Source organism: Strongylocentrotus purpuratus, unplaced genomic scaffold, assembly GCF_000002235.5.
Source record: "Strongylocentrotus purpuratus isolate Spur 01 unplaced genomic scaffold, Spur_5.0 spur5_scaffold_4, whole genome shotgun sequence".
Taxonomy (NCBI): domain Eukaryota; kingdom Metazoa; phylum Echinodermata; class Echinoidea; order Camarodonta; family Strongylocentrotidae; genus Strongylocentrotus; species Strongylocentrotus purpuratus.
In genome coordinates, this window is record NW_022145610.1 from 17,645,141 (window position 1) to 17,666,248 (window position 21,108).

Genomic DNA, 21,108 nt, shown 5'->3' on the forward strand with positions numbered 1-21,108 from the left:
GGGGGATCTCCCATAAAAGGTAAAAAATCACGTGTTTTGTACACGTTTTTATTCCCGGGGGGGGGGGGGGGGTCCGGGCCCCCTGGGCCCCCCTGGATCTGCCACTGTCCTCATCTGTAATTCCTTTCTTACAAGTATGACTAACATTGCGTATTTCTCTGATACCAACATTGCATCTGAATATCTCTTGCTTTAAATGTCTGATCCCATTGTCCCCCTATACCCTCTCTCTCTCTCTCTCTCTCTCCTAAAAACAGATTAAAACGCGTTTAAGTTGGTTGTCTCTTTATTAAGCATGAAAAAACAGCATGTCTGTGTACAAGTAAAATGTTCTTCACATATTAAAAACACTTTAAGTGGAACTTTGATGATTGTAGAAGTGCTGTTTAATTTTTCCCCCATAAGTTTCCAGCTGGAGTCTTATCACAATTTGTTTAATACACCTGTAAAAAGTATTAATTTCTCTTCAGTTTTAGGAAAGCATGTACATGTATATGTATTTTCTTCGACTTGTTGATAAAATATTTCTGACCTACCTAGCATCATACTCCTGTCATTTATAATATTGATGAATGTAAATAAACAGATCTGTTCAAAAAAAAAACATTTGTCAAAACATGAAATATAATTTCAATCAACTAGTAACGCTGACACATTATCCATTAAACATCGGAAGTCTGTACCTCCATCCACAGACTACAATAGAATAATTGAGTCAGAACTTCAAAAACATCATCATTATAACATAATGACAAGCAAATCCCCTTATTTGCATTACAAATAGCCACCATCACTATCCTCTGATAACATGCATCCGTCTTAAAGGTATTACAAAGTTTTTGTATGAGGTCATGAAATTGGTTCAAATGAACCATGCGATCCTAATCATCCTACAATATTCAGTGATCGTTGTCGCGGTTGAAATCGAGTCTAAAATAATGAAATTGTAAATGATAAACTCTTATCGTATTGTAGCTCCCTTTCAAGGTCAAGATATCAATTTAGCTATAAAACAATATTTCTTGACTAAAATCAACCGATTGGCTATTCCCGCTTGGAAATTATATATCACAACTGCCTATTCTGAGATTTTTCATGGTCGCAGCTACCATTGTATGGCCGTAGGCGCTATTTAAAAATTATCGACATTTCATGTTCAATTTTTGTCAAAAGCAGAAGTGTTTAAGGGGCTAAATTTTCAAGTGCTTATAATACATTCACAGGGGCGTCCAAATATTTCAAAATTGTAAGGAATCATTATCCAGCCAATTTTCAAAATTTCACAAAACTTTGTATAACCTTTAAAATACATCAAGGACAGTTTAGGAATATCGAATGATTCAATCAGAATTACCTCCTATAATAGAATTCCTATCACATAATACATGTATATAAATTGAAAGAGAATTAAAATGATTGAACCAAAATAGATTCGTAAAGGAGTCATATCCGATTTAGACTCCTATGAAAAATAGGCACGATCGAATAATTAATGAATTATACCAGTGTAAAGACACATGATTAAAAGCATAACTCATGTGATTGCTTCCAGATCAAAATTATAATATACGCAATGTTACTTTTACTGAACTATATGATTACATATCTAAATAGGAAAGTAACTTGTAAAACATTATTGTGCTATCATAGTCATTTTAAGACTAAACCTGCATTATGGTTTAAACCTACACAAAATGCTTACCCAAGATCAACATCATCCTGGCATGAAGCCGATTTACGAGGAACTGAAACCAACCAAGAAATGATAGAGATCCCCATCATTTTCCCTGGCCGCCCTCTGATTCTATAGTACTACAAGTACATTGTAACTGACGTTCAGCTGAAGCTCGATCGCTAAAAGCAGAGATCAATCATTCAATGTCAATTACTCACTATAGTCACTACTCTGTCTACACGTTTATCTATTGATACCATTAATACAATGAATTATGAATTCCACTAACTAATGAAGAAGATTTACTACATCTTTTTCTGCCAGGGACTAACTACCCCAACTAAACAAATTCGTAAAACTACCACCTGTCTAAAAGATCATAAAAAAAAGGAAACGCACCTTTATAACATCCAGGTCAAAATTTCCAATTTCTGACATATATATATATACATGTACGTCTGTATCGTCAATAGTACATCAATGAAAATACAATTGTTTATAAAGGTGTTTAACTCAAGAAATAGATGTTGAATTATGCATAGTACTTAGTAATGAGTTCCAGATAACACCTCTTTGAATAGAACTGGGCCCTGTTTTATCAAACTTGTTATCAATAACAACTACCGACTACTAAGGGCACACAAAAGTAAATTTTTAGTCAAATGTGTAGAAAATAAACATAACACATATACATCCATTGCGTCATTGGTTATTTAGTACATTAAAGGGACTATGTCCCATTTGCAGGCCAAAAAAATGAAAAAGTTAAATTTCAACTGCATTTGAAAGATAATACTAAATTAGAACTTCCCTAAAAAAGGTGGGGCTTGAAAATGTCTTCAAGTGGGAAAATAACGACTATTAGTTGTCAAATCGACTTTAGGGCTATAGAGCCCAAAAGTAATAGTCTTGATTTTCAGACAATTGTACCGAATGGTCATACGTTTTATGCTGCCCAAAGATTCAATCAGTTTAATCTTGGCCATCACAAGAAGTGGGTTATTGATGTAGAAAAAATACTCATGTACCCTTTACAACTCTTTTCATGTATGTTATTACCAAAGAAGAAAAAAAGCCAGTCAGTCACTCAATAGTGTCTGGCAGTGAAGTCTAGCAAATAAACGGTTTTCCTTTCATAATTTGAATATGAGGACACTGCTAACGTTTAAATTTTACAGATAGGCCATACATGACATATTCATAATTCCTGCAAAGTTCTGCAGCATTTGAGGTTGGCTGCAAAAGGTACATAGTACCTTTAATGAAAATACAATTGTTTATAAAGGTGTTTAAATGAAGAAATAGACACTGAATTCTGCAAAGTACTAGGTAATGAGTTTCATATAACACCTCCTTTAATATAGGTGGGCCCTGTTTCAGCAAACTTGTTATCAATAACAACTGCCACATATGTATGGTAAATCTGCTCACAGCAAATCAAATGCAAGGTTTTCAGTAGCTTATAATGATCGTAACATGTTATTGAAAACAAGTTTCATGAAACAGGGCCCTTGTGTTCAATTTCTTGATTTACAATCTACGATGACTACATTTCGAATGGATTGTATGCCAGCTTCTCAAACTAATTGTTATTGTTATGTCTCTTATCGTTTCATGTTGATCTCACTAACTTTCGCTGTCAATCTGTCCTCCTAAAGCATTTCCATTGTCATCTACTGCTGCAGAGAAATTCTTGTATTCATGTTGAGATCAGTGACTGATTTTATCTGCAGTGAAAGGCATAAGGGTTTACCTACACTTAAAGAGCAGTTTCTTCACTGACGCCATCAGTGAATGCTGTGGGCCATGCGTTACCTTCAAAACACTCTCTGCCTGAAAAACAAAATAATGAATTAGAAAATACAAACAAATATAAATAAAAGACACCTTTCGCTTCAAATTAAACTCCTCCTAAATCGAAAGCAGAAAAAGTCAGTACAGTTCAAGGAGACTTTAAAGAGACAGATATATAGAAACTCGAGCATGAACAAGTTGATCACAAATATAATAAACAAACAAATCTTGATACAAATGGATGGCATAAAGGGAAACATTAATTGGTTCGATGTGATGAAAAGAAATATTGATCTACATCATCATACATTCTCCAAACATGCCAACAAGGTCACTTTCCCTGTCTTTATGTTAAAGACCGTCTGTACTGGTTTGGCTAGGAGGGATTAGACCACCCAGGGTACTCACTGACAGGTGGCTATCTCATCAACTCAGCTCTCAATTAACATACAAAAAAGAGGATCATGGGGGACCAATGGTCACCGATTAGGCTTGTTTCCTATATATAGAGAGCTAGTACAGTGGGGCTTCAATGTAAGGATCAAAGTATATCAAAGTGAGATTGTGAACTTTTCACCTATTGTCCTGGGTAATTTATATCAAGGTTACAGACACACTTAAGAATCTGAACCTCAATGTCCAGTAAGAAACGAACTTTGAAGTTACGATGTAGGCCTACTGTGATTTTACTGTACTCGTGTACTGTGCCTTTTTTTCAGACAAAACTACCTGTGTAAAAGATTGTTCACGGAATCAGATGAATGGGTTGGACAAATGGGGTTCGGGTGCCTGAAATTATTCTGGGTTTAACTGTGTATCATATAGAGCACCAGCATGTACCCCTAACTCCCACCAAACATCCTAAAGATGATCCAATTCCTGTAATTACTTAATAGCAAACATAAGGAAATGCACAATTCTACGTCTTCTACTCCACTACTAAAATTCAAAAGTAGTCTAAACAGCTTAATGAAAAAAAAACCAAAGAAAATTTCATCAGTACAAAAACATCTCGCATTGTAGTCGTGGTTAAAAGACAGTCCCTTCAATTTATAGGAAGAATAGTTAGTTACCTCTGTGAGATACTTTCTGGCCTCCTGAAGTTTCCTCAGTTGATGCTGTACTTTACCCATCTTCAGGAGGTGAATCCCCAACTGTGGATGGTACGGTCCATAGTAAACTCTATAAAATCAATATAGGTATCATATACAAATACATAGTCACAAAAAGATATGGTTTTGCAAAATTTACAGCATATGTGAAAATGTACAGCAAGTTTATTTATATGTATATATATATATGGCAGTTCAATTAATGAAATGAGTACATTTTCTGCTCTGAGGGGAAGATATGCATAAAATATCACTCATTCTCAGTCTGGTGGGTGTTTTATATATATAAAGGATTTATTGAAATCAAATCAAATCAAATCAAATAACCAAGAACAAATTTAAGTTAAGTATACATAATGAAGTGGCAGTAACGAATACATAACTAAGTTGCATAAGTAAAAATATCAAATAAATATCAGCACTGAATATTGCAAAAAGGACATATGAATAATATTTTTTTTTAAAGTGTTCAGAAAAGTTACTAATGCACTATCGCTTCTCTAAATGAACAGATATTTAGTGGCTTATTCAGAAAAGGTTGGGCCACCCCCCCCCAGTTTTGCCGAAAGGGTGCGTTGAGAACGGAGTACCGTCTTAATGCACCCTTTCGGGATAAGCGGGGGGGGGGGGCTTTACATGAAAGGGTGCGTTGACTAGTCTTCCACATCAGTCGTTTAGTAAAAAATAGTTTTATTCAATTGTTTATTTGTTTCAATTTTGATTATTTCAATTTAAAACGACTTAAATTTCTATTCCTTAAATTCCATTCTAAACGACCGATGTGGAAGACTAGTCAACGCACCCTTTCTAGAAAAGCCCCCCGCTTATCACGAAAGGGTGCGTTAAGACGGTACTCTGTGCTCAACGAACCCTTTCGGCAAAACCGGGGGGGGGTTGGACGAATGGTCGCGTTCAATTTAACGCGACGCGACGCCACCCGACCTTTCGGAATAAGCCATATTTAGTCAGTTAGTCCGTCATGATTTCAAAGGATATTTTTTTGTTATCACACCAATTGCTCTTTATGTGAATGATCGACATGTTATCTCACCTGTATGGTTCTGTGATCAGTAGTCCAATCTCGGCAGCTTTCTCCCATGATTTTTTGTGAATGCATGCTTCAAATGCCGTACATCTGTGCTCTACCACGAGATGATGATGAGCTGGAAGACAGCTGGAAGAGTCCATCACCTTCAGGTTGGTCATGTATAGCTCTAACACTTTGGTGCAATGTAAAAATTACATCATTAAGGAATATAACTTATGAGAAATAACAAATAATTAGGATTGTTTTAACAAATTAAAAGCATGAATGCAAAGAAAAATGAGAAAGAGTGAGAGAATACAGAAGAGGGAGGGTGAATATGAATATGATAGTAATGGAAAGAGCAAAGTTACAAGAGAAAATGGAATTACTGAAATGAAGTCGGTGAGTTGAGAATATAGATGACTGAGCGAAAGAGAGAGAGGGGGGGGGGGGCAGACAGGCACACAAAAAACAGACATAGGCAAGTAGAAAGTAAGAAAGAAATAAGAGAGAGAAAAAGACAGAATTGAAGAGAGAAAATTAGAATTTACTAAGACAGATATTTGTAGCACGTTTACTGTGCAAATACCAAAGTTACCTATTAATTCAAGTGTTACAAAAGTAACTAAAATACCAAATGAATTGAAAAAAGTCAAAAAAGAAGGGGGAGCCATTTAATTCATTAATGGGATCACATATGGTAATTGTGCCTTCTAGATGTTCTCCTATTGGGGACGAAGGATACATTGTGTAGACTTTGCATCCTGCGTTTGCTTCTCGAATATTTCTAGACCTTGGAGCTTTTCAGCTAAACCATCATTCGGATCCAATGCCTGCAGTGAAAAGAAAATGTTTAATTGGAATGTACCAACAAAATAGCTTGACAATATGAACATTTTTATTTTGCATTGAAATGCAAAGTGCAAGGTGTGTGTAACAATTTCTATATGGACTTTGGAAATCACTTAATACCTAGTGCATCTAATAAGAATAGATCCATGCAGGTATCAACGGCCTTGGCTATTAAATGTACAATGAACATAGGGTACTTGAGAGTGATATTATTCAAACTGTGAGTAATAAAAGTAAGTACGGTCCCACAAGGTTCAATTCTAGGGCCACTCCTTTTTTCTATCTACATAAATAGTTTACCGAAATGTTTTCATGATGGCATTGTTGATTTGTATGCTGACGACATGACTCTAACAGTCAGTGGGAGTAATGTTACAGAAGTAGAACAAAAGCTAACCAAGGTATGGAAAATATATTTTCATGGGTAAAAACAAACCGTCTTGTTCTTAAAGGTACTATGTCCCATTTGCAGCCAACATCAAATTCTGTAGAACTTTGCAGGAATTATGAATATGTCATGTATGTCCTATCTGTGAAATTTAAACGTTAGCAGTGTCCTAATATTCAAATTATGCAACGAAACCCGTTTATTTTCTAGACTTCACTGTCAGACACTATTGAGTGACAGACTGACTTTTTTTTTCTTCGGTAATACAATACATTAAATGAGCTGTGAAGGGTACATGGGCATTTTTCTACATCAATCACCTACTTCTTGTAATGGCCAAAATTAAACTGATTGAATCTGTGCGCAGCATAAAACGTACAACCATTCGGTACAATGGTCTGAAAATCAGACAATTACTTACTGGCTCTATAGCTCTTAAGTCGATTCGACAACTAATAGTCGTTATTTTCAGATCATTGTACCGAATGGTTGTACGTTTTATGCTGCGCGTAGATTCAATCAGTTTAATTTTGGCCATTACAAGAAGTGGGTTATTGATGTAGACAAATGCTCATGTACCCTTTACAGCTCATTTATGTATGTTATTACCAAAGAAGAAAAAGGCCAGTCAGTCACTCAATAGTGTCTGACAGTGAAGTCTAGCAAGTTAACGTGTTTCCTTGCATAACTTGGATATTAGGGCACTGCCAACGTTTAAATTTCACAGATAGGACATACATGACATATTCATAATTCCTGCAAAGTTCTACAGAAATTGATGTTGGCTGCAAAAGGGACATAGTATCTTTAAAGTGAACATTTCATTGACATATTTCTTCTAAATGATCAAGGATAATTCTTGAATGACCAGTTATTTCATGAGGATACCAATTAATTTGTATTATACCTGTTTATATGCTGTTTATATTTAACATTTGACTAGTATTAAACAAAGAATGAAACTGTAAAAAAGTAAACACTCACAATGATTTCCTCGACGCATTTCACACATTGGCAGGTGAAGTAATGTAGCGGTTCTAGCAAAGCTTGTCTCTTTTTAGATGGGTAATTGATTTTATTGAAATATCTGATTGTACACTAAAAAGAAACAAAAGCAGGTTGTAAGGATCTTACATTTTAAGTACATGTAATTTCTATAAGTTAATTGTCATGTTTTTCAAAGTCATAGAGTTGCTAGATTCTTTTTCATATGACCAGACTTATCAACAATTTTTGTTAACACTGACCACTGTGATCTTCAAAAATTGTGACAAATATCTATTAAAGAGGAATAAGAATATATCATCTCTTCATAAAGTTGAAGTGTCCTTCATTGCGAAATCAAAAAACTAGTGTATTTTTGGATTCCCAATGTAAACTGAACCATGTGGGTGGGGTGATTCAAATCCTATAATAGCACCGGCAGACTAATCCTGAAAATTACATGGTGAAATGAGTTGGTGATAATCCTGACGGAATCCATATAAAGCAACAGTCGATTACATTTCTTTCAAAATATTTAGGGTATTTTCTCACTTGCATATCCAGAACATAAGTAATAAAATAAATGTGGTATTTGACAATAAAACATGTGGTCTTACCTCATCTCCTTTTTCGACATTTTTAATGGTCCTGAGTTGGAGTTTTCTCCCATCATACACCGCTGCACAGTTAGGATCACAGGAATGGTTCGCCATAGACGCTCTTAAAATCAGGAAAATCAGGAACAGTTAAAAGAGAGACAAAATAATGACACGTTAATTTACACAAACAAGAAAATAAATATATGGGATTGGGAAGAGAAAAGGTCCTAGTATATTATGCTAATGGAATCATAGTTATAACATATACGTACAACATACAATCAGTAAGTCAAACAACATTTGCATTATTACAGTTATAAATTTAATAAAAGATTTTACTTAAAAGTGTATAATTTACTATTGACATTTTTTTTTCCCCTTTGGAATTTGCAAATGGACACATCATTTTTTTTTTCTCTCGATAATTCCGTCAGCAACTTGTCATGTAAACAAATCCTTTCAGGAAGTTCTTCTGATTACTTGCCATACACCAATAAATAAATCAAAAGAGGCGCAACGGCTCAGTGGTAGAGCAGTGGTCTCGTAACCGGGAGGTCCCAGGTTCAAAACCAAGTCAATGTACTTGTGCCCATTGGTAAGGCATTAATCCTCATTACCAAGTCTCTTGGAGAGGACTTAAAGTTGTCGGTCCCCTGGTTGTTTACTTACAAGCATATATATTCTTTCTTAGAGTCAGTTAAAACAATTATCAATCATAGTTACGGAAATCACCTTAAGTATAATATTGGACTTGCAACTTCATTCAGATCATAATCCAATGCTGAGAAGGTGTTGCAGCGTATTGCCCCATTCATCTTAATCAGGCTGGTTAGCTCGATATCAGCTAAGACACCCTCATCAATGAAATGCTTCAAAAGGAGCTTAAACTTTTCCTTTGTCGAATTGCTGCTCAGCTTCTCATGATGGGATTCCAACTGATCTACGGTGGTTGGGAAACAATCCCCACCATCCTGAGTGCACGGAGCAGACTCTTCTTGCTTCCGGATGATTTGAGACAGAACCTGAGCTGATTCTCCAGGTACTTCGTCGGGACGTATTCTCTTCAGGGCTATGCATTCTTGCTCGTGACATCTTGTCCAGTCTTCTTCCTGCACAAGGTACAAATATAAAAATAAGAATGTCAGCTGTACCAAACGACAATGTCAGTGAGCCTAATATTAAAGACACCTTTGATGCCTTTAAATCATAATTATGTGTACAAATCACTTTATTTAACTGTTCATAGAAGTTTAGGCACATCAGGATCGATTGATTATTTCTGTTGATTATTTCTGCATAGTTTCTGCAATGATCGCTAATTTCAAACAACCAAAGTTCTGTCACTTTAATGGCCAACTATACCTAATATAACATAGCCCTGTACTCCATAAACTTTGTCATACAGCTTAGCAACTTAACAAAAACTTCTTGATACTTTCTCTGAGATGGACATATTTTACTGATATATTTCCAAAGGTAATACAAAGTGTTGGTATGGGGTCATGAATTTGGTTCAAATGATCGTGTTGGAAGCATATGCGATCCTACAATATTCTAAGATCGTTGTCGCGGTTGAAATTGAGTCTAAAGTGATGAAATTGTAAATAATAGACTCGTTATGCTGTATTGCTCCCTCCCCGTTAGGAAATCATGTATCAGAACTGCATATTCTGAGATTTTCATGGACGTAGCTACCATTGGATGACCGTATATAGGCGCTATTCGAAATTTACCAGGAGCACCGGTAAAAGTGTATATTCAATTTTTCTTAAAGCAGAAGGGTTTTAGGGGCTAAATTTTTTAGTACTTATAATACATCCACAGGGGCATCAAAATATATCAAAATTAAAAAAAAAAACGTTGTTACTTCAGAGTTATTTTAACTCACTGACTTTTTTAATTTTCTTTTTTCCATAAAATTAATTCAGGAATCATTCATTTCCAATATATATAGGCAATATGGGTTTATGTTGGAGGGAACAAAAGCAAAAGGTTTGTGCTTACCTTACAGAATGTACTGCAGTAGCTTACATAATTGCATCCGGTACACTTCTTAAGAGTTGAACTGAAAGTAAGATGAAAATTGGAGTTGACTTCATTCTTGAAATATTCAAAACAGTGTTAACCTACACGAATGTCATTAAAATATAACATAATGCAGTACAGTACTAGATCCAAACAAATACCTCAACCCTTACTGTACTGTACATAAGAAAATAAATATTTTGAAAATCGCATATTTGCATTTATATCTACATCAAAATAACTGTTTTGTGTTAGAAAAGAAGTTTCATATGAATGAGTTTCAATATTCAAAAAGTGGAATCTGACACGTTTTTTGTAAAATGCATAAAATTTGCATTTTGCATAATTAATTAGGCTATAACGGCAACAGTTTGCATATTAGGAAAAAACTAATAATCTTTCTTCTAATCTTGTTTGTTACGTAAATATCTACAAACATGCAAATTTTTTGTGTTCATCGGACATTCGACGGCCGAGATCATAGGGGGGGGCAGGAGCTCCCCCCCCCCCCCCAGAAGGTGAGGTGCTCAAAATAGCCCAGTACAGTAAGGGTTAAATGAAAATACAAGACCAGAAACTTTACTAAAAGTTACAAACTTTAAACAATTCATGTTGACCTCATTAGAGTTTTCGTGCTATTTAATAAGTAATGCTTAATTTTATTTCAAAATGTTGCATAATAATGATTAATCAATATTAGACTACTATCTTCTACTATATTACTGTTACAAAAAATGGATGTTCCCAAATTTAAAAAGGGTAAAGATGTCTGAATTGGGAGACCAGCCCAATTTGGGCTGGGGTTTGATTGTGTAGAATTAGAAAGTTTGGAGCTGCATGAGGATAGTTTTTTTTTTATTTAGGCCCTTTAAAATAAAAAAAAAACATGTTTAGCGTCCTGCCTTTTTGAGAAATAGGAAGGAGGAGGCCCTTTTTTCTTATTATTTTTCCCTTCAAAATGGCCGCTCGGTACATTTTCGCCGACTCATGTTGACCTCATTAGAGTTTTCGTGCTATTTAATAAGTAATGCTTAATTTTATTTCAAAATGTTGCATAATAATGATTAATCAATATTAGACTACTATCTTCTACTATATTACTGTTACAAAAAATGGATGTTCCCAAATTTAAAAAGGGTAAAGATGTCTGAATTGGGAGACCAGCCCAATTTGGGCTGGGGTTTGATTGTGTAGAATTAGAAAGTTTGGAGCTGCATGAGGATAGTTTTTTTTTTATTTAGGCCCTTTAAAATAAAAAAAAACATGTTTAGCGTCCTGCCTTTTTGAGAAATAGGAAGGAGGAGGCCCTTTTTTCTTATTATTTTTCCCTTCAAAATGGCCGCTCGGTACATTTTCGCCGACTGGCTGAACAGCCAGTCGGGCCATCTTTAAGATGGCTGCCAGCATTTGAATTTATTTTTTTCTTTTATTCAGGAAAGACCATTTTAGCAGTATATTTTATGTTGTTTTTTGTATCATTAAAAAAAAAGCAAAAAAGCAGGCGGCCCCTAAAAAGGAAGCGGGCGGGGACGCTAAACATGATTTTTGTTTTAATGGCCTCAATGAATATTATCATAATATCATATTATCATTCAAGTAAAATGAATTGTATTCTACACTCAAAGGAACCTAACTCAGTAAATGTCCAAGAAAAAGAAAGCACATGAATTTCAATATGTAGGACCCCTAATAAAGTATACAAATATACACTGTCTTGAGAGGTTCTGGTTAAAACTATGCGCAAGAGGTGACTCCAAAAGTACTATTTGCTGAGGGGCGCAGCCCCGAAGCAAATGGTACATTTGTACCTCGAATAGAAGGCATGGTATATTGTTTTTTATATCCTGCATCAAAAATTTGTTGGCTTCTGATTGGTTGAGAGCTCGTCACATGACCAAAAATATTTGAGCTATTTTTAGAAAGTACTATATGAGAGTACTATTTTGGTTTACTATTTGGGAGTTGAAAAAAAAATGTGAATTTTTTTTTTAATTGATTCAATTTTTTTTTTCAAATCTTAATTTAATGAAAACAAAATATTTTAAATCTTTTTAGATAAAAATTGACATTTTTTTGTTCTAAATTTTTTTTTCCTAAAAATGTTTTTTTTTTTTTTTTTTTTTTTTTAAATAAATTTTTGATGCAGGATATAAAACAAATATACCATGCCTTCTATTCGAGGTACTGGTTAAACTATGGGCCTCGGTGACTCCAAAAGTACCATTTGCTTCGGGGCTGCGCCCCTCAGCAAATAGTACTATTGGAGTCACCTCTTGCGCATAGTTTTAACCAGAACCTCTCAAGGCAGTGTATATTTGTATAATATCCTGCATCAAAAAATAATTTTTATTTAAAAAAATAAAATAAAAAAAACAACATAGACCTTATTGGGGAAGAATTTTTTTGTTAGAACACAACAAATGTCAATTTTTATCTAAAAAGATTTAAAATATTTTGTTTTCATTAAATTAAGATTTGAACAAAAAGAAAATTCAATTTAAAAACAAAAATACCATTTTTTTCTTTAACTCCCAAATAGTACTCTCATATAGTACTTTCTAAAAATAGTTCAAATATTTCTGTGACGAGCTCTCAACCAATCAAAAGCCAACAAATTTTTGATGCAGGATATAATATAGACTAAGCCATAAAGCCATAAGGCCCTATCACTTTTTACTTGTTGATATCAGTATCACATTTTAACAAAAAAATAAGAATCAATACCATTTTTCGAGGCAAAAAGCACAGAAGTCCACCCTTTTGTAATAAGACACACTATATGCATATGGCAATTCTTCAAGGATACGTCGTCCAGGCGCAAGTCTTGCAGTGGCGACCAACTTCCGCCCACAAGTATCTGATTCTTTAACACACACAGGTTCCATAAGCACAGCACGCAACTTCAGCTCCGGCTCCATCATTAAGTAGTGTAAACTTAAGAAATTGCTCCTCTCAGCTCAAACAGCCAACGGGGCTATCGCTTTCAATTTAGAGGCGAATGATAATGTTTCATTCACCTATGCAGTTATATGTCTGAGCAGGGCTCGTGAAACTCACACATCCCTGGTCTGAGTATGTATTTTTTTATCGAGTGGGAATTCCCACTGACATTCATTACAGGAAGTAGTGACCTGTTAATATACCTTATCCGTATATGACGTCACGCGCTCGTAGATACAAAAGGGCGTCCTCCCTCAGAGGACAAGCGGTACGTTACCATCGAAATCCAAGTAAGTTCGTTGTACCATACCTCGCTGGTAACGTACAAGGAACTTACTTGGATTTCGATGGTAACGTACGGTAGCATATATTGGCACCAAGATTAGTGGCGATATGAATATTCATTATTCCCTACATAACAGACGTGCGGCGTGCGTACTCTGTCATATGCACATGTACTAGTACACGAGTACGTTCGTAAGCATTAGTACATGTACTGTCAAGGCATGACATTATTTTTCCCGTATTTGTTACGCGGCAGAATAATTACCCTTTTTACCTGAGCTGAGACTATCAGCACTTTCGCTACATGAAATTGTACATATGTATATATATATATAAATAATTCATAAAATAGTGTGTGGCAAAAATAGTCAACTGTGACTGATTGCTAAACAAAAACAAATCAAGAAGAAGAAGAACAGCGCAAAACAAGACCGTACGAAGGTACATCAACCATGTCGGTTGATACTAGTTTTTCCTTCATTTATATGCAAAAACTGAAGGTATGTTTAATTCCGTGCTATTATTCTTATGAGTGTATGTTATGCTAGGATTGTAAGTGTATCTTTAATGTTTTTGAGGTTTGTAGGACAAATTTGGGCCTCTTTTGAAGTGTGGATAGTGGTAAAAGTCCGTATTGGTTTTGACTGTGCTTAAGGTACTTGTGAAAGTGATTGATAATTTGTAAAATAATTCTTGGTTATATACTTCAAGGAAGTGTAATTAGAGTTGCTAAAATGTCTCATGATAGTTTATAAGTTATCTGGAGACGTTCATTATTGTTTTGGTGTCATATTTCATAAATTCGGGATGACACGTGAGACCTATTTTTCTTACGCTATTTTAGGATACTTCAGTGAATTGTAGTACCTATACGTACAGATTATATAGCGGAGGGATATTTTTAGACGCCAGGTTAAGTGATTCGCCTTACGGTTAGTCTTGTTTATGTCGCCCTAGGTAATATCGCGTTATTCGTTTTAATACTTGAAAAGGGGTTTTTTTGTAATGTGATTATAGTATGCTGAATGGATTCTTTTATGTAATTCAGAAACGAGACAAAACAACACATTTTTATTTTGCTTAAAGAAGACACTTTTTATTGGAGTAAAGAAGTGAAATAAATAGTTATTTGTTAAGAGTTCGAATGTGGATCTTTACTTCTAGTTGCTTTACACTATAGTCTTAAACTTAAATACACCCTTGTAGGTCATGTATTTACTCTAGTTTGCTTACAAAGAATGTAATCTAAGGAAAAAGGAACAATTTGGGTATTTTGAATCAATAGTCATTCTTTGTTTATTTTTGTTTCTTTACAGGATTCACACGATTGTTGAATGTGCTTTACAGCGCCACAACTATTAAAGGGAAGCTATTCAAGTCACGCCTCCTGTGTGGTTATTATAACAACGTGGAAGTTTAGACACGGTCTTATAACATTCTTCAACAATCAGGCTGTATAACTATCAACTGAAGATGACTGACATGAAGACTCTAAAGCTGGCGAGGAGAAATCTGAAGGGACAATTGACGAGGACATTAACGTCCATTGTCAATCTCTCCGATGAATCTGCAGACCTAAAGCAGTACATCAGCAAGGCTGAAGAACAGTTTGTAAAGGTGGAAGGGAAGCATGCAGAGCTTGTACAGTTCATAGAGAATGACGAGGAATTTGAGGCTGAGGAAGACTGGATGACCAACTGCGAGACAGACTTTGTTCAGAAGTTAACTGCTGGTAGGAGAGTTCTAGCTCAGCAAGCAGTTGTCGCCACCACCAGTACAGCAGACATCCGAGCAACAGCAGAACGTGACACTCCCAAGCTCTCCTCTCCGCACCTCCTTTCAGAATCAATCTGCAGGTGCCTGTGCCCCTAGGATGGCGAGACTGAAGCTACCATCATTAATGGTGACATCAAAGATTACCGGAGATGCAAGGAAATGTTCCAACACTGCACAAGGGAATCGTCAGAAATTGAATGTTTTTTCCAGTTAGCGGAGTCAATGGTGTCTCAAAGGAAGAGAAACTTGGTCAAAAGCTGTTCAAGCGTAGCAAGGGCATGGGAGATGCTGGATGAACGTTTTGATGACAAGGACCGAGTGGTGGACAGTTTGCCACAAGATTTGGATGGTCTCAAGCCATACGAGTATAAAGGAAAGGTGAATCTTCCAGCAATGGCGCGATTCATCCAGGTACTTCAGAACTTTGAATGCCAGGCGGAAACCATCGGCCTGGCTGGGGAGCTCAATAGCAGAATCATGCTTACCCAAATAAAACAGAAACTCCCAGAAGATCACAGAATGGACTACTACAAAAGTGTTCGGGATGAGAATGCTGACGACTCCATTTCAGGTTTAAGCAAGTGGTTGTTTCGGCAACAAATTCTCATGGAGAAGTCCAAAGCCACCATCGCAGATAGTATGGAACCAAAAAGAGTTTCTAAGTCCTTGACTGCAGCCGTGTCTTGGGACTCCAGAGAGGCTCCTTCATATGTTCGTGATATCCCAAAATGTGCTCTACATCCTAAGAACTCCTCTCATTACCTCAAGATCTGCAACAAGTTCAAAGCCCTAACACTCAAGGAGAAGTATGAAGTCATGAAAGCAAATTGTGTATGTCTCCGTTGTGGTCATAGCAACTGTATTGCAGGGAAACCCCCTCATGACCGCAGCAAGTGCCAGTTCAGGGCACCATGCCGAGTCCAGACATGTGGTAGTGACGAGCACTTTCCTACCATCTGTCCCAAAGCCCATGGTGATGCCAGAGATAAGGATCAGAGAAGTGGCTATGCTAACTAGGCAGACTCTGTGCGACCCGCTCAGTCTAACAGCTCCATACAGACTTCTACAATCAACCATGTAGGGAAACTGCATGCTACCTTACCTACCGTGATGGGATATCTACGATGTGGCAGCAAACGACATCTAGTACGCATTATGTTGGATGGAGGCAGTCAGGCCACACTCGTGAGAACAGGAATCTTTCCCAGAATGGAGGGTGATCTTTTCCAGGATCATGACCTTAGCCTTGTTGGCGGCAGTAATATCAAGCGGAAGCTGAGAGTCCTTGATTGTGAGATTGAGGATTTACAAAGGAGTTGGTCTTATCCGTTGACAGCTACTGAGATAGATAAGCCATGCGGGAATACACCTGTTATTTTCCCTGAGCATCTACAGTCCTATGACCACTTGACAGGTGTAGAGATAGATGTGGCTCCATCACCAGTCATTGACCTGCTGCTTGGAGTGGACAATACTCACTTTATGGTATGGGAACAGTACATCAGGGGAAGCAGACCAGATGAGCCAGTTGCGGTTAAATGTCCTCTAGGTTGGTTTGTTCAAGGAGGCCCAGCAGCTAATGCAGCACCACTCCTCAACTACGTCAGTGTAGCTGCTTCAGGATCCCTGGAGGAGTTGATTGAACTCGAGACAGCTGGTTTGGAGCCCAGGAAATGTAAATGCTTCTCTGATGACGAGAAAGGAACTGAATCCATGCAGAAGAGTGTTACTCAACTACCAGATGGCTCTTATGAGGTTCGCTTACCCTGGAAGCGATCTCCGGAAGAATTACCAGACAACTATGACTACGCAGTTAAAAGGCAGAAGAGCCTGGAGAACCAGTTCCGAGACCGGCCTAATGAGTGGGAAGTCTATTGCCGGCAAATGAGAGACCAATTGGAAAGGGGTGTCTCCCGGCAGGTTTCACAGGACGAGTTGCAACAAGACAGGGATGTAGGCAGAAGGATGTGGTTTCTTCCACACTTTGGGGTTGTTAAAGACTCAAAAACAACTCCAGTCCGGGTAGTTTACGATGGTAAGGCGAAGTTCCAAGGGCGTTCACTGTCTCATCAAAGGAGAGAATGTTAACTCGAATCTTCTCGAGGTGGCCCTCCGGTTCCGTAAAAATGAAGTGGGCATGATCGCAGACATATCCAAGATGTTCCAGGCTATTAAGATTTCACCAGAGGATGCTCGGTTCCACAGGTTCGTTTTCAGAGAGAATCCAAACCATCCCATACAAGTCTTTGAGCTTACAACAGTCACTTTCGGGGATAAACCCCCTCCAACCGCAGCAATCATCACCCTCAGACATGTGGCTCGTGAGCATGCACCAGATGATGACAAGATACAGAAAGTAATCATCGAGCAATTCTATATGGACGACCTGAACGAGTCAGTTAGTAATGCTGAGGAAGCTCTGGAGTTGAAGTCCAAGCTGACAGAGACATTGAAGAAAGGAAACTTCAACTTAAGGAAGTGGCAGTCTAATGTCAAGAAGGTCTGTGATGAGACAGAAAACACAGACACTGCTACTGTCCTAGGTACCAGCTGGGATCTATCTAAGGACACACTGAGAGTGAAGAAGGTCAAACCCTCCGAGGATACTACCCTCACCAAGCGGAAGATTCTTGCTCAAACGGCATCCTATTACGATGTTTTTGGAATGCTTTCCGGACTGTTGGTACACCCCAAGATTCTTCTTCAAAGGTTGTGGCAGCTGGACCTTGACTGGGACTCCCCTCTTGACCAAGGCAGTGAGCTCTATTCCATGATGAGTAAGATCAACAGAGACCTTAATGAGATGGACGGCATTGAGATCCCAAGATGTCTGATACCAGAGCCTTATAGGGGAACGAGACCCCTACCCATAGTGTCCATGCATGGTGTCAGTGATGCTTCAGAGGACGCCATGGGTTTTGCAGTGTGGCTGAGATGGTCACATGCTGACAGCCAAGAAGCTCATCTATCCTTCGTCTGTGCCAGATCTAGGGTGACACCTCTGAAACAGACAAGCATGCCTCGGAAGGAGCTACAAGCTCTTCTCCTTCTATCCAGACTGATGATCACCATCAGAGATGCTCTACGCTTCAGCATAGTCGGATGGAAGATGTGGACAGACAGCATGACAGCGATTAGTTGGCTTAGAGGGCAGTCTAAGACCTTCCGATCTTACGTCGCACATAGAGTCGGTGAGATCACATCTGAATTTGACCCCTACAGTGATATCGCCTACGTTCCCTCGGATCAAAATGCTGTTGATCTCAATTCCAGAGGAGGCGTTGTTACAGACATGCAGGAGGTCATCAAGGGCCCAAAGTACTTGAGACTACCTCCTCATTCTTGGCGGACACCAGAAAATGTTCCTGTCAAACCGGGAGATCCTGAACAGAAGAAGTTTCACTCCCGAAACACCAAGATCCTCTCAGTAACTGTGAATGCTGTGTCCAAGAACTCCCCGATTGTTGATGCTACCAAGTTCTCCAGCTGGTCAAAGCTACAGATGGTCACGGCGAGGGTGTTATCCCTCAAGGAGCTTCCCCGGAATCAATGGCTGAAGCAATTCCTCCGGCAGATCTCTGAATGGCCATCCCAAAGAATGATCAAAGAGGCAGAACTGTATTGGGTCAGACAAGCTCAGAAGGAGATAAACTTCCAAGATTCCAATATACAGAAGCTGGACCCATTCTTCGATGAGGACAGTGAAGTGTACCGTGTTGGTGGACGTCTAGGTAGAGCACCGCTGTCGTATGACATTCGCCATCCATATCTTCTTCCGAAGAAGAGTCATATCAGCTTCCTCCTGGTATGCGATAGACATCTACATGCCCTTCATGGTGGTCATTTGCGGACAGCAAATGAGGTTCGGAAGAAGTACTGGATAGTGGGGGACATGAACATTGCACGACGTGTTGTACGCTGTTGCATCACTTGCAGACGGCATAGAGGCAAACCGACGCACCAGAGGATGGCTGATTTACCAGAGTTTCGGGTCAGCCCATGCTCGCCACCCTTCAAGACTAACTTGGTGGACTACCTAGGCCCAGTAATGGTGAAGCTGAATCGTAATACCACGACCAAGGGATATGGTGCCTTATTCACATGTGCGGTTACCAGGGCTGTCCACCTGACAGTAGTCCAAGACCTATCAACTCAGGCATTCCTTCAAGCCTTAGAAAGGTTTGTCAGTATTAGAGGAGCACCAGCCATGATGGTTAGTGACAATGCTACTTGTTTCCGAGGGGCTGACAACACGATCAATGAGCTGAACCTTAAGCTGAACCAAACGCAGGTACGGGAGCACTGTCAACGTTATAAGGTTGAGTGGAAGTTCGGACCACCGGGAGGACCCCATCACCAAGGGGCAGTAGAGCGCATGGTCCAAGAAGTAAAGAAAGCTATGAGGCACCTTGTGAAGGCTGACCGTCTTACCTTCGTGGAATGGGAGACTGTTTTCTGCAAGATTTCAGGGCTCATTAACAGCCGTCCCCTGACTGCGATGTCATCGTCGCCTCTCGATCATCCACCGCTGACTCCCAATCACTTTCTCACTGGGAGAGGAGATCTGAACTGCCCTGATATTCCTTGTGAGGACTACAGAGGAGATCTACGGAAACGCCGTGAACTGTGTAATACAATGGTGGAGGGTTTTTGGCGTAGATGGATGGAGTACACCCACAAGTTGGCACCACGTCAGAAGTGGCAACGATCTTCAGACAACGTGGAAGAGAACGATATCGTCCTCATCATCGGTGATGACAGAAAACGCGGGTCGTGGAAGACGGCCGAGGTAGTCAGGACTCAGCCTGGACAGGATGGCCTTGTTAGAGTCGTCGAAGTGAAATACGCAGATGGGACGCGTGCCACCAGGCCGATTACAAAACTTGTATCCCTGATGAAGCGAGATGAACGTTCAGACTTTTAAGGGTTCAAGAACTGTTGATTACTGGACGTTTGAACAGCTTGAAGAAAAATTCAGGCATTTAAATAGGTTCAAGAACTGTTGATTACTGGACATTAATTTGAACAGCTTGAAAAAACATTGCTATTAATGGGCAATTTATAGAGGATAGTGATTTCGTTGTATTTCTCTTTGATCTTATAAGTGTTCCATTTAGTCTTAAATCATGTTAGATTGTGTTTTTGTGACATTCCGTCACGCTTAGGGGGTCGGGATGTCAAGGCATGACATTATTTTTTCCCGTATTTGTTACGCGGCAGAATAATTACCCTTTTTACCTGAGCTGAGACTATCAGCACTTTCGCTACAGCGCAAAACAAGACCATACGAAGGTACATCAACCATGTCGGTTGATCCTAGTTTTTCCTTCATTTATATGCAAAAACTGAAGTTATTTTTAATTCCGTGCTATTATTCTTATGAGTGTATGTTATGCTAGGATTGTACGTGTATCTTTAATGTTTTTGAGGTTTGTAGGACAAATTTGGGCCTCTTTTGAAGTGTGGATAGTGGTAAAAGTCCGTATTGGTTTTGACTGTGCTTACGGTAGGCCTACTTGTGAAAGTGATTGATAATTTGTAAAATAATTCTTGGTTATATATACTTCAAGGAAGTGTAAGAGTTGCTGAAATGTCTCATGATAGTTTATAAGTTATCTGGAGACGTTCATTATTGTTTTGGTGTCATATTT

The 21,108-nt window shown here is 38.3% G+C and overlaps 3 protein-coding genes and 1 long non-coding RNA gene across 4 annotated transcripts; 3 read left to right on the forward strand and 1 right to left on the reverse strand.

Annotated features, from left to right (window-relative positions):
* Window positions 1-3,337: 3,337 nt before the first annotated feature.
* Window positions 3,338-9,884, reverse strand: LOC100891380 (histone-lysine N-methyltransferase SMYD3-like). Its single transcript, XM_030997193.1, has 7 exons — window positions 9,867-9,884; window positions 9,183-9,540; window positions 8,450-8,550; window positions 6,354-6,441; window positions 5,633-5,801; window positions 4,543-4,651; window positions 3,338-3,508 (listed from the first exon to the last, which is right to left on the reverse strand). Exons 1-7 carry the CDS (start codon window positions 9,882-9,884, stop codon window positions 3,425-3,427), a joined length of 927 nt encoding a protein of 308 aa, XP_030853053.1. The 3' UTR covers window positions 3,338-3,424.
* A 4,248-nt stretch (window positions 9,885-14,132) lies between these two features.
* LOC115929225 lies at window positions 14,133-15,088 on the forward strand. The gene is made up of 2 exons (XR_004066387.1): window positions 14,133-14,181; window positions 14,998-15,088. It is a non-coding gene; the product is annotated as an uncharacterized LOC115929225 (long non-coding RNA).
* A 1,479-nt stretch (window positions 15,089-16,567) lies between these two features.
* On the forward strand, window positions 16,568-17,545 carry LOC115929062. The gene has a single exon (XM_030997194.1). It carries the CDS (start codon window positions 16,568-16,570, stop codon window positions 17,543-17,545), a length of 978 nt encoding a protein of 325 aa, XP_030853054.1.
* A 70-nt stretch (window positions 17,546-17,615) lies between these two features.
* Window positions 17,616-20,381, forward strand: LOC115929063. Its single transcript, XM_030997195.1, has one exon. The coding sequence runs from the start codon at window positions 17,616-17,618 to the stop codon at window positions 20,379-20,381; it is 2,766 nt and encodes a 921-aa protein (XP_030853055.1).
* The last annotated feature ends 727 nt before the right edge of the window (window positions 20,382-21,108 follow it).

Excerpts from the sequence above, each read along its gene's own strand:
- LOC115929063 (XM_030997195.1), top strand. The coding sequence starts at position 17,616 with ATGTTCCAGGCTATTAAGATTTCACCAGAGGATGCTCGGTTCCACAGG.
- LOC115929062 (XM_030997194.1), top strand. The coding sequence starts at position 16,568 with ATGGGATATCTACGATGTGGCAGCAAACGACATCTAGTACGCATTATG.
- LOC100891380 (XM_030997193.1), bottom strand. Across the intron at positions 8,551-9,182 it reads TGATCTGAATGAAGTTGCAA|CGTCTATGGCGAACCATTCC; the intron begins GTCCAATATTAT and ends TGATTTTAAGAG. Across the intron at positions 6,442-8,449 it reads ATGTCGAAAAAGGAGATGAG|GCATTGGATCCGAATGATGG; the intron begins GTAAGACCACAT and ends TTTTCACTGCAG.